Source organism: Gouania willdenowi, chromosome 9, assembly GCF_900634775.1.
Source record: "Gouania willdenowi chromosome 9, fGouWil2.1, whole genome shotgun sequence".
Lineage (NCBI taxonomy): Eukaryota > Metazoa > Chordata > Actinopteri > Blenniiformes > Gobiesocidae > Gouania > Gouania willdenowi.
The window spans coordinates 3,745,786-3,759,368 of NC_041052.1; the positions used below are offsets into that span (position 1 = coordinate 3,745,786).

Below are 13,583 nucleotides of genomic sequence, written 5' to 3' on the forward strand. Positions count from 1 at the left end.
CCATTACAGAATGTGAATTTCACGTTTTCCGTCCGTTTTCCATCATCACGTAAAATCCCATGCTTTATATTATTATTCATTTGATCGAACTCTGTCTTATTTGTGTGGCTGAGTTCCATTTACTAGCTTAATACTGGCTTTTGTCTAAGCTTCCATGGCGTTCTTTGACCATAACCTCAGCAGCTGTTCCATGTGAGCAATGTTTACTGGTGTGTGAGTTACAGCTGAGAGAGATGTAAACTCCCAACTCTCTTACAGACACACACACACAGATCGCTCTCTGTAACCCTAAACATGAAGCTTATCTTGTTCTTATTGTCTTTATTTTCACGTCCACACACTCCTGTATAAACTATTTCCGTTTTAGAATTTTACTGTACCATGTGACCAGAATATTAAGCAGATGTTAGAAACTTTTATCACAGTTGGGGTTAATTTCTTATATTTTAGTTGTCATTTGGTTTATTTATTTCTCGTTTTGTTTGTTTTGAGTTGTCGTTGTTGTTGTTTAGCATTTTACTGTCATTTTATGGGGTAATTTTTTGCATTTTTGCTTTAGTTTTTTTGCGTTTTGGGAGTGTTTTTTGGTATTTTTGTTGTTTTGTCTTATCTGTCATTTTGTGTATATTTTGTTGTGATTTTGTTTTGTGTTTTCCTTTTCTACTTTTCTTTTGTTTTTGCTTTGATTTGAGTTTTCTCTCATTTTGTTGTTGTTTGTGTTTTTGGAGTATGTTTTGTATTTTTTGTATGATTTTCTATGTATTTTTTTCTTTGGTTTTGTGTTTTTCTTAACCTTTTTCAGTCATTTTTAAGTCTTTTTGCTGTCAGTTTGTGTATATCTGTGTGACCCCTGGAGCCATGTCTGATATTAAGTAAGAATCCCATTATGGGAGGGTGGATTACATCAAATAAGCAGCCTGAAGAGTTCAGATGTGCTTGAGTTTTCCTTTGGGAGCACAGCTGAAATCTATATTGAAATAAAGATAATTGTACAGTTGACAGATTATCTCTAAAAAATCTAAATCTAAAGCTAAACACAATGAATACTTTGTTATCATTTACGTGTTTATGCGTCTACATTGTGCTTGTTGTGACGGTGCTGTCGAGGGTGTGGCAATGGCTGTGATTGTGACACTGTAATTACGGTGAATCAACGTAAGCTCTGACAGGCGTCTGTGTCTGGAACTGATAGGCTCTTATTAGCCAGGCTGGGCTGCACAGTGGCCAGGGTGGGAGTCAATGCACCTCTGTTTGGATCTCCTCCCCCTGAAGTCCCCGACCCAACACACACACACACAAACACACATTTCCATAGCACATTGCAGGATTAGGATCAGCATTTAAAATAATGATCAATCTGATTATTGATGCAGGAAACGACAAATGGTTTTATGTGTTGTTTTTTTAATTTTTGTGTTTTTTTATAAACTATGTTTTTTTTTGGTTGTATTTTTGGATGTTCTTCTTTAATTTTGTGTATTTTTGCACTTTTTGTGTATTTTTCTTGTGATCTTATGTGATTTTGGAGTGGTGTTTTTGCTTTGATTTTGTACATTCTTTTTAATTTTTTCGTTGACGTTTTGTATATATTCTTCTTTCATTCTCTGTATTTTGTTATCATTTTGTGTATTTTTGTTGTTATTTTTTGTGGGGTTTTTTGTATTTTTGTTGTTTTGTATGTTTTTCGGACATTCTGTGTAATTTTTCATGTAATTTTGTGGGTTTTGGGTGAAATTTTGTGCATTTTTAAAATATTTTTTTTGTTTTTGCTTCGATTTAGTACATTTTTTCTCTTTTTCTATAATTGCTTTGTATCTATTTTTCTTTCATTCTCTGTATTTTTGTGTATTTTTGTTGTTGTTTTTTGCATTCTTGAGTATGGTTTGTGTTTTTTTGTTTATTTTTCTGTGATTTATTGTATTTTATTTTTTTATGTGTTTTTGGTGAATTTTGCTAATGTCTGATATGATGCGATGTAGGATTTCCAATTTCAACAGATGTTTTTATGTTGCTCCCACTGAAATAAATGCCTTTTTCCCATTGTTTCCTCTCTGCAGTCCCGGCGGCTGAGCCCATCGAGTACGCACAGTTCCCCTTCTACCTCAACGGGCTTCGTGAGACGCCACAGTTTGTGGAGGCCATCGAGAGCGTGCGGGCGATCTGCAGCAACTACAGCCGTCAGGGCCTGCCCTCGTATCCCAACGGCTACCCGTTCCTGTTCTGGGAACAGTACGTTAGTCTACGCCACTGGCTCCTGTTGTCCATCAGTGTCGTCCTCGCCTGCACCTTCCTGGTCTGCGCCCTCTTCCTGCTCAACCCCTGGACCGCCGGCATCATCGTAAGTAGAATAGAATAGAATAAAGTTTATTGCCACATGCACATGCCAAAAGTACAACGAAAGTGTCTGAAAGCACAAAGATGTTCATTGGATTTTCATTATTTGTGGCAAAGTCCTGTAAATTTCTGTTGGAATTTAGGGAATGTTCAAAAATGAATTTTTTTTTATTGGGAATTATTTATTGGAATTAGCTGGGAATTGGGAGTAATTTTAAATGTTTAAATTTATTCACAAAAATTACAACTTTTTTCTCAAAATAATACAACTTTAATCTTGTTATATTACGACATTAGTCTAATAAAATTACAACTTTATTCGCATAGAATCATGACTTTATTCACAGAAAATTATGACTTTTTTTCTCCAAATTTTACAACTTTAATCTATTAAAATTACAACTTTATTCTCATAAAAGTAAGACTTTATTCTCATAAAATTACAACTTTAATCTTGAAATTTTACAACTTTAATCTTGAAATTTTACAACTTTAATCTTGAATTATTACAAGTTTAATCTAGTAAAATTACGACTTTCAACTTTAAACTTGAAATATTATGACTTTATTCTCATGAAATTACTACTTTATTGTCAAAATATTACCACTTTAATTTCAAAATATTACGTTAACTTTAATGTAATAGAATTACGGCTTTATTCTAATAAAATTCAAACTTCATTCTCAAAATATTATCACGCTTTTATCATTTTTCTTGCACTTAATCTGAGCTGTAATGACCGTAAATGTCCCAACTATGGGATCAATGAAGCTGCTCTACTGTACTTAATATCTGTGGTGATAAATGTAGATTTCATAAGTCTTGTTTTCGTGTGTGGTCCAAACAGTGAGTCAGACAGTGTGTGTTATTGTAGCCCCAGTCATCAGTGTTTATCTTGTTCTGTTTAGTCTGTTCCATCCCAGACACCAACACTGAAATAAATGAGAAATGTTGCTCCAGTGTCCCATCATCTACAGCAGACATGGGTAACTGGTGGCCCAGGGGCCACATGGGGCCCGTGATCTAATTTTGTGTGTCCCCCAGGCTAAATGAACAAAATGACACAGAAAACACACATAATGATGGAAAAATACACAAAACAACTGCAAAAATACACAGAATGGTGGAGAAATACACAGAATAACTAAAAATACAACATCAGAAATGGCAGAAAAAAACACAAAATGTACTCCAACGAATACACAAAATTGGCTCTAAATACATCAAAGCAAAAGCGCAAAAACGGAAAAAAAACCAACAATAAAACAGACAAACTGACGAAAAATGTCAAATGACAACAAAAATACCAAAAACAAACAAAATGACAACAAAAATACACTAATTGTCAGAAAAAAACATAAAAAATTAAAAACAAATGCCAGACAGAAACGTATAAAATGACAACAAAAATGCACCAAAAAAAGACCAAAAAGAATTTTCTACCAGAAAGGTAGAAAATTAAAACAAAAATAGCAAAAACAGACAAAACAACAGCAAAAATACCCAAAATGACAACAAAAAAACCACTAATTGTCAGAAAAATACACCAACAAAAACCTTCAAAAACGTACATAAATACACACATCAACAGAAAATATACAAAACTCTTTGTTCTTTCCTGTGTTATTGCTCAGTTTGATGATGTGGCCCTCAGATCCGACACAATCACATTTTTGTGGCCCCGCTGCGATAACAGTTGCCCGACTCTGATCTACACTAATCCTCTCCTGTTCATGTGTCCGAGCACTTTTAACGGTCACGCACACACAAGCTTCTATTAACATACAGACCATAAAGTGGCCCTGAGCACACGTGGACATGTGCAGACGTGCACACATCAGGTACTAAAGTGTAAAGGTACGGCACACGCACTAATTTAAACACACAGAGCAGAGCCGAGTCTGGCTTTTCTCTCAAAGAGGGCCTGTATTTTACAACAGGCAGTGGCCAGGCCACCAGATCCCTTAAACCAGGCAGGAGGGGACTTCATGTTCATCCTTCAGGCTTTACTGGTGAGATCAAAAGAGAAGTTATGGCAAGGCGTCAAGGGCCAGACCACAGCCGACCTTTATAACATCAACCCTCAACCCTCCAGCTCTTTCAAAGCCCTGCAGCCGCTCGCCTTTTTAATCCCTTTCTAAACACTCAGACGCTGGCTTTGTTTTACAAGTCGTCTCACGCACATCGTTCTGAATCCACTCACTTTTAATCGTTCTTGATGTTAGACATTGAAACACAGGTCGGTGTCACTTCAAGTATTATCATCAGTCATTTTTAGCTGCTTTAATTTGTGTTATCGTCACTGCATCGGGACAATCAATGATATTAATACCACTTTTTCTTTGGAGGTACACACACACACAAATATACACACATATACACACACACACACACACACACATATACACACACACACTTCCCATCCCATGTGCACCTTAGCTAGCTTCAAAGGATCTGGGCCTCATGTAACCTGAGTCTTAGCTCCTGTCCCCACACACACACGCACACACACACACACACACACACACACACACACACACACACACACACACACACACACACACACTAGATTGTTTCTTCTTAGAGGCCGATCTTTCTATATTTTGAAACAAGAATAAAGAATAAAAGCTACTTTAGCCAAACTTTCCCACCCTTTAAATCAGGGATTCTCAACCTTTTTCAGCCCACAGTCCCCACAAAATAAAGGTTCCAGAGAGTGGGGACCCCCACTGTAGCTGAAGGTGGTTGAACACAGACATGAACATTGAAGAACAGTCATGTGGAGACAGGGTCATCTATAAGGGGGAATAAAGGGGAGAGATTTTTGGGGTCCATCCATAAAGTCAGTAAAATGATGGTCCATTGTTCTATGAATCTGTGATAACCACATTTATTTATTCATCTTAATAATATCCACTGTTATCCAGGATGTTTATTATTATTTGCATCATAGTATATAGTCATCTTAAAGATGTAAATCCTTGTTTTAATCAGAAATAAAATGGGTTAAAAGTGACCAAAAATGGCGGAAGATGTGGTGAAATGGGATTTTAAAAACCACAGAAATTGTGCAAAAGTTGCAAATTAAAGTGGCCAAAAACAGACAGAAAAAGTGGTAAAAAGGGTTTAAAGTGCCAATATTGGTTTAAAATTGGCAGAAATGGGGGGAGGGGGGATTGGGGTAATGTAATTTAAAAACAGAATTTATTCAAACTGGCAAATAATGGTCATGACAAGTAGTGAATGTGGTTAAAATTGCAAAAAATAAATGTGAAATATAGAATAACGAGGTTAAGTGACAATAATGGGTCAACATATGTGACATGTGGTGGAAAAGTGGTGGAAAGGGTTTATAAGTGCCAAAATGTCTTGAAAGAGGTTAAAAAGTGCAGCAAAGGCATTAAAATTTGATAGAGAAGTGTCAGAAATGGGAGTAATGTAGAAAAAATGCATTTAAAGGAGCAAAAATATGGCAAGAAAAAGTGATGAAAATAGGTTAAAGTTGGGTGTAGTTGCAGAAAAAGGGTAAAAAAAATAAGCATAAATGGGCTCAAATTGTTCAAAATATTCTGTTTCCTGAAGGCATCTGGCGGCCCCCTCCCTGGGTCTTGGGGTCCTGACCTCAGGGTTGAGAACCCCTGCTTTAACCAATCGTCTTGTCTCCCTCCAGGTGTTGGTTCTCTCTCTCATGACGGTGGAGCTGTTCGGGTTCATGGGGCTGATGGGAATCAAACTCAGCGCCGTCCCCGTGGTCATCCTCATTGCCTCCGTGGGCATCGGAGTGGAGTTCACCGTGCACGTGGCCCTGGTACGCATTAATGGGTTAGAGCAGGGGTGTCAAACTCATCATAGTTCAGGGGCCACATACAGACCAATTTGGTCTCAATTTGGTGGGGCCCCAGATTTTAGCACTTCTCGCTATAAATTACATATAACGTATATGAAACCAACAATATCCAAGCATTAAATGACCTAAAACTAAAATTAACATGCATTTTATTGATATTATGAACAATTATTTAATATTTAAATATATTTCTATATGTTATTTATTATTATTTAATTATATTTATTATCATGTTACTTGGACTGCATTGTAATTTATAAAAAATGTTTTACTGATTAATTCATTTTTAATGCATGTGCTTGTATATCTCCAACTTGTATTTTCTTGTTTACCTGCTCAGGTGCTGCAGATGTAAATTAGCTATTTGCTAACTCTGGTGCACAATGCCCCTGTTAAATAAACAAATACATAAAAATTTAATAATTATATTTAGTGGAGTATTTGGAGGAAATTTGCAGAATTTTTTTTTTTTTTTTGTCATCAATTTGAAATTAGAAAATGACTGCCAATTTGTACATTAGTATGAATGTGTATTTATGTTTTTATTATTTATTATTATTATTATTGCTTTTTCTTGCGGGCCAAATTAATTGCTCAAAAGGGCCAGATTCAGCCCCCGGGCCTTGAGTTTGATACATGTGGGTTAATGAAACATATAATCCATGTTTTTATCAAAGCTCCGTCTGTTGGGAACATTTCTGAGCGTGCACGTGTGCTGGTGTGTGCGTTGCAGGCGTTCCTGACCGCCATCGGGGACCGACACAAGCGGGCAGTGCTGGCTCTGGAGCACATGTTTGCTCCGGTGCTGGACGGGGCCTTTTCCACTCTGTTGGGCGTCCTGATGCTTGCCGGCTCGGAATTTGACTTCATAGTCAGGTGAGACGCTAAATCACTCCGCCCCCTAGAAAGAAACTTCTAGCGTCCTTCAGTGGAGGGAGATTATTCCTTCCAGAGGTTATCTTAAGGTCTGTGTTGGGTGTCCTTGATGTGTGCAGAGCGTGCCTTAACGTGTTTATCACTGTGGAATCTACACCTTACACAAGTCAAGCATGACCAGCCTCTGTCTTCTCTTACACCCGCATCCTTAAAAAAAAAAACAGAAAAGAAAGAAGAGCTTCTTCCTTTTGTGTTTTTTTCCATTTTTGTTCTAGTTTGTTCCCTGTCTTCCCTGTGATATGGCCTCATTCTGCCAGACATTCAATTGCAGTTGATAAACATCCTCCTTTTTTTTTGTTTTTTTGTAAATGCACAAAATTGCTTTTATTTGAAGAAAAATATTGACTTAAGAACGCCAGCAGACTTAAGAAAATGCTCAAAAATCACATAATTTCAACAGATACACAAAAGTGAATTCATAAACACAAAAATGTCTTCAAAAACACACAATATGGCTAAAAATACATGACAAAATGCTAAAAATATGACTTCAAAAACACACAAAACAATGACAATTTCACTCAAAAGTGACCAAAAAACACAAAATGACAACAAAAATACACAAAGTGACTCGTAACACTCAAAACAAAACAAAAAATAGCAGGAAAATACTGTAAATGACTTCAAAAACACACAATATGACATAAAATACACAAGATGAGAACAAAAATTCACAAAATGAGAGAAGAGTTACAAAAATACATAAAATCACCACAAAACAAGGGAATATTACCCAAAATGAGAACAATAGCACACAAAAAACAACAAATACATGAAAACAGACCAAAAGTAAATGCACAAAATTACTTTTTTTTGGAGAAAATATTGACTTAATACAGCAGACTTAACAAAATGCTCAACAATGACTTAAAAAACAAACAAAACAACAACATAAATACACAAAAATGACTCCAGAAACAAAAAATAACATGAAAATACACAAAATAACTCCAAAAACACACAATTACATGAACAAAATTACTGAATTTCAACAGATTTACACAAAAATGTCTCTAAAAAGACACAAAACAACTCATAACACACAAAACAAAAGAAAATAAATGACAGGAAAATACGCAAAATGACTTCAAAAATGCACAAAATAAGAGAAAAATACATAAAATAATACAAAAATGACTCCAAAAACAAAAAATAAAAGGAAAATTTTAATGACTTAAAAAAACACACAACATGACAAAGAATACACAAAACAAGAACAAAAATTCACAAAATGAGAGAAAAATGTACAAAATAAATTTGACCCAATAGTCAACAGTAACATGCAAAATGACTACAAAAACAGACCAAACCATTGTTTCCTGTATTAATCAAGTTGATAATTATTCTAAATACTGACATGAATGTTAATAATGTGGCCCTCAGATCAGACAATCACATTTGTTTGACGAAACAACAACAATTACCCACAAAAACGATGAAATTCAAAGATGCCAAAGAAGCAAATTCAATCCTTTACTTCTTTCTTCTGTTCCCCCTTAAACTCTCTCATGCCTGACATTTTAGGGGAAACCAGGGGAAGGATGGAGTTTAAGGTCACGAGAAGTAGGAGGAGACTGGGAGGGAGTTTTACAGAGAAGTGGAGGGAAAAGGAGAAGGAAGGGAAGAAATGTGAACTGGACCAGAGGAGAGCGGGAGAGCAGGAAGGTCCTCTGGCTTTTGTAAATCTCCTCCAGTGACTTTAACTGCCTTCTCCAGACATTTATAAGCAGAGGAAGGAGTAACAGAGTGGGGGGGCGAGAGAGAGCAGCCGTGAAAAGACAGGAAGAGTGGAAATTGAAAACGACATGCTGTGAAGGCTCAGTGTCGGTAGCTTTTTTTAACAAAAAAAAATACATGACAAGAACAAAAATGCACAAAATGAGAGGAAAATACATAAAATAACACAAAATGAGAACAATAGCACACAACAGAAAACAAAAAAGACACAAAAACAGACCAAAATTACTTCATTGAGAGAAATTTTTGACTGAACACAGCAGACTTAACAAAATGCTCGAAAATGACTTCAAAAACACACAAAACAACAATAATTATAGACAAAAATGACTCCAAAAACACAGAAATACACATAATGACTCATAACACAACACAAAACAAAATAAATGACAAGACAAGAACAAAAAGTCACAAAATGAGAAAAAAAATTAGGAAAAATACATAAAATCACCACAAAATAACGCAAAATTACACAAAATGATAATAATAGTGCACAAAAAACTGACAAAAATGTATTTTATTTGGAGAAAATTTTGACCAACACAGCAGACTTAACAAAATGCTCAAAAATTACTTCAAAAACACACAAAACAGCAACAATTATACACAAAAATATTCTCTAAAAACACATTATTACAACATAAATACACAAAATGTCTTCAAAAACACACAATATGACAAAAATACACAAGACAAAAACAAAACTCACAAAATGAGACAAAAAAATTAGGAAAAATACATAAAATTACCACAAAAAAATGCAAAATTACACAAAATGATAAAAGTAGCGCACAAAAAACAACAAAAACTGACAAATTTATTTTTGCTCAAAAATTACTTCAAAAACACACAAAACAACAATTATACACAAAATGACTCCAAAAACACACAATTACTGAATTTCAACAGATTTACACAAAAATGTCTCCAAAAAGACACAAAACAACTCAAAACACACAAAACAAAAGAAAATAAATGACAGGAAAATACACAAAATGACTTAAAAAAAACACACAATGTGACAAAAAATACACAAAACAAAAACAAAAATGCACAAAATGAGAGAAAAATACATAAAATAACTCAAAATGGCACATAATATCAATACGACATTAGACAAAATGAGAACAATAGCTCACAAAATACAGACCAAAAGTAAATGTAAAACATGCCTTTTTTTAACAAGTTAAGAAAATGAAAGAACACTGTCTGTTTCCACTGAACTCAAAGTATTATTAGAGCCACATCACATCATAGGTTTACCTACACACACACACACACACACACCTGCTCCCTGACCCTGTAATCATGGGGTCAATGGTGGCGTGCCTGCCAATGTGAAGAACACACAAAGATATACACTCATAGACACACACACACACACACACACACCTCCACTGCTGTGCTCTGGTTTCTGTGGCCTCCATTTAAAGGTTCTGCTGTTGTGTGAGCAAACAAAGCAGCGCCCCAAGACGCTGCAATAACAACAGGCCCACATCGTATTTTTCTGCTTGTGCAGAAAGAAATGTTTCCCTGACTTTCCCCTCAGTCAGCCCCCGTGAATGTTTTCACTCTAAACAGCTCGACAGGGCACTCAGCCTGGTATGTTTGTGTGTATATGTGTATATGTGTGTGTGTATGTGTGTGTGTGTCAAAAGGTGACGTGACCCCTTCTGGTGTGTATGGAAATATGATCCCAGTGATGACAAAGTTTGATTTACAGAAATGGTTCAGGATAATCTGATTGAAGATGGAGAAGGGGGCTTTTATTTTGAAATCTTAAGGGAAATGATGGTCATCAATCGCTTCTAGAGCATTCTTTTTCTCTGTCCTAATAGGAAGTGTGCACCTGTGTAACTGAAGAGAGAAATTATAGTAAATCATGTACCCTGTTTTTTTTTTTTTAAATACATTTTTGTGTATTTGTAAAAAACAATGTGTATATGTGTATGAGGGGTTAATTAAAGAACTATTGCATAAAACCACCTGTAATGTTCTAATGTAGTTATTATGCAAACAGTGGGAAAAATATTGACTTAGGATTTGTCACTTTTTTGTATTCCTCCCCACAATAGATACATTTGTGTTTAAGTGTTTAATTTTGTTAATTTTTTTCTATATTTTTGAAGGGTAAAAATAATGGAATAAAATTGAGAATTGATTTTTTTTTTTTATTTATTTATTTTTTTTTTTTTTGATGATATTAAAAAATGATGTCATTTAGATGCACAGTGGGCACAGTAGTCAGAAGTGGAATGTAAAATGGTCCTGGAACCAACTTTAAGTTAAAAATCAGTCATCCCCTTTTCAAAATAAAAGCATCTCTATTTGTCTTTCATTAGTTTTTTAACGCTTTTGTGGATAGGGCTCTTATTTTGAAGTTTAACCTGAAGTTTTGTCAGTAGCACAATGGAAGGTCTCCAAAAATCTCCAAAATATCAGCATGAAATGTGTCTATGTGAGTTTTATGGATCAAATGAGCACATGTTGATATTCTACTTGGTCACTTTCTCACTTCAAATGTTTTCAATACTTTCAAAGTAAAGGTGGAGAATCAACAGAAATATTTAGCCTCAGTGTGATTTAGGTTTTTGTCGTTGTAGATTCCAAATGCATCTTGGGAAACTTGGAAGTGTACTTCAATGGGAACGCTCATCATCTTAATCAAACTAATAGTATATACTAGACAGTATATACTTTTGTAGTGGATAGTACGTCAGTATTCGATTTTGATCTCAACCAATCAGTGAGCAGAGTCGTCTATTGATGATGATGTTTTAAACGTTCCTTCAAACTGCAGCGTTTCCGTTGGGGAACCATAGAGGAAGAAAGGGATTTAGAGTAGATTGGAGGGGGTCTTACTCTTACCTGATACATTGGAGATTTAATTAGATGGAGGGGATTGTGGAGGGGCCGGGAATTTCACAAGAGCTTAGCAGGAAAGAAGGAAGAGAGAGAGAGAAGGAGTAGAGGTGGTGCTCCACTTATCTTCTCCACAGACTAAATTGTTTAAATTCTATACCCTCCACTTCATTTGTTTGCTTCTCCGTTTCGTTCCTATTGGAGGGTCCAGAGAGGAGAGGAGAGGAGAGGGAGGCCCCCTGTCCTCTGGTGCCCCTCCATGGCCCAACGTCCCCCCCCCCTCCCATTTTTACCCTCTTTTCACCCCGTTCCCCCTCCCTTCACATTCCTGGCTGCTTTGTTTTCTTCTTGTTTGCTTATACACCACACACCCAGGAGAGAGGAGAGAGTACCCTCGTCCCCAATAACCCCCCCCCCCCCCCCACACACACACACTCCCACCCAGACTTTTTTCCCTCCTGTGCCTTTGAATTAACCAGCGACGGCTAATTATGCCCCTTTCTTTTCTCTCTGCGCCTTCTTAAAGACTAAACCTCTTTGGCAGGACTTAGAAACACACAAGGTACATTTCTGCTTTTCTGTGTCTGGTATTATGTGTGTTTTTGGACTCACTTTATGTTTTGTTGTTAATTTTGTATAATTTTCTCTCATTTTTGTATATTTTTGAATTCAATTTTGTTGTTCTGTAAAATTTAAATTTCCATGTCATTTTTTGTGGGGTTTGTTTTGGAGTCATTTTGTATATTTTTTTAAAATGTAATTTTGTTGTTTTTTTTGTATATAATTTCCTCTCAATTTGTATGTTTTTCATGTAATTTTTGTGGGGTTTGTTGTCATCTTATGTTTTTGACGTAATTTTTACGTTTTGTTGTCATTTTGTAAATCTTTCTCTAATTTTTGTATATTTTTTTATGTCATTTTGTGTAATTTTGTATAATTTCCTTGTAATTTGTATGTTTTTCATGTCATTTTTTGTCATTTTTATGTTTTGTATATTTTTTTGTGTCATTTCGTTGTTTTTTTGTATAATTTCCTCATAATTTGTACGTTTTTCATTCAATTTTTTTTTGGCCTCGGTTGTTTTTGGAGTAATTTTATGTGTTTTTATTGAAATCTATTTTGTAATTTTGTGAAGCTGCTTTTAGTTGGACGCTCGCTCTCCATTTCTCTATAGTGCAGCAGATTAGTAAAAAGAAAAACCTTCACTTTGGTATAAAAGTATGAATATGGCACAGACACTCTCTAAGGGCAGCCATTTTTTAAGATGGCCGTCATTGCTATTCAATGGTTATTATATAACCAAAAAATGCTCGGATCAGACAAAACGAGATGTCAGCAGAAAGTGTACATATGTTCCAAAATAGTTGCCCTTCGACAGTCTGTGCCAAATTTATATTATACCAAAGTGAACAATTCTCTTGAAATATGCGATTAATCTGCAGCTCTACTACTGTGTATGACTGAGAGGGAGATTTATTATAACCTGTGTATGATTTTGGGCATTTGTGATGGATGTTTAGCAGCTTTATAAGTTTGTTTATTTATTTATTTATTTTGTTACCAGACTTTACATCAAAATAAATCCTTTGTTTGTATTTTGCAGGTATTTCTTTGCAGTGTTAGCCATCCTCACAGTTCTTGGAGTGCTGAATGGATTGGTTCTTCTTCCAGTGTTACTCTCCTACTTCGGACCCTACCCAGAGGTAACATTATCATTTAAAAAAAAAAGCAACAAAAGGATTCACTAATTTTTATTTGTCATTATATGCATAAGATGTACAAAATGAAATACCGTCCCCAAGTTCCCCGTTAAGCCCTTAAAGAATAAATAGAGGGATAAAGGGAAGAAGAACCCAAATAATAATG

The 13,583-nt window shown here is 35.4% G+C and overlaps 1 protein-coding gene across 1 annotated transcript in view; it reads left to right on the forward strand.

Annotated features, from left to right (window-relative positions):
• ptch1 (patched 1) overlaps window positions 1–13,583 on the forward strand; it is a 73,602-nt gene that overhangs the window by 57,378 nt on the left and 2,641 nt on the right. The window contains exons 18-21 of the mRNA XM_028458670.1: window positions 2,058–2,338; window positions 6,006–6,143; window positions 6,916–7,058; window positions 13,321–13,420. Of these exons, the coding sequence (XP_028314471.1) occupies window positions 2,058–2,338; window positions 6,006–6,143; window positions 6,916–7,058; window positions 13,321–13,420 (662 nt within the window). The remainder of the gene's footprint in view (window positions 1–2,057; window positions 2,339–6,005; window positions 6,144–6,915; window positions 7,059–13,320; window positions 13,421–13,583) is intronic.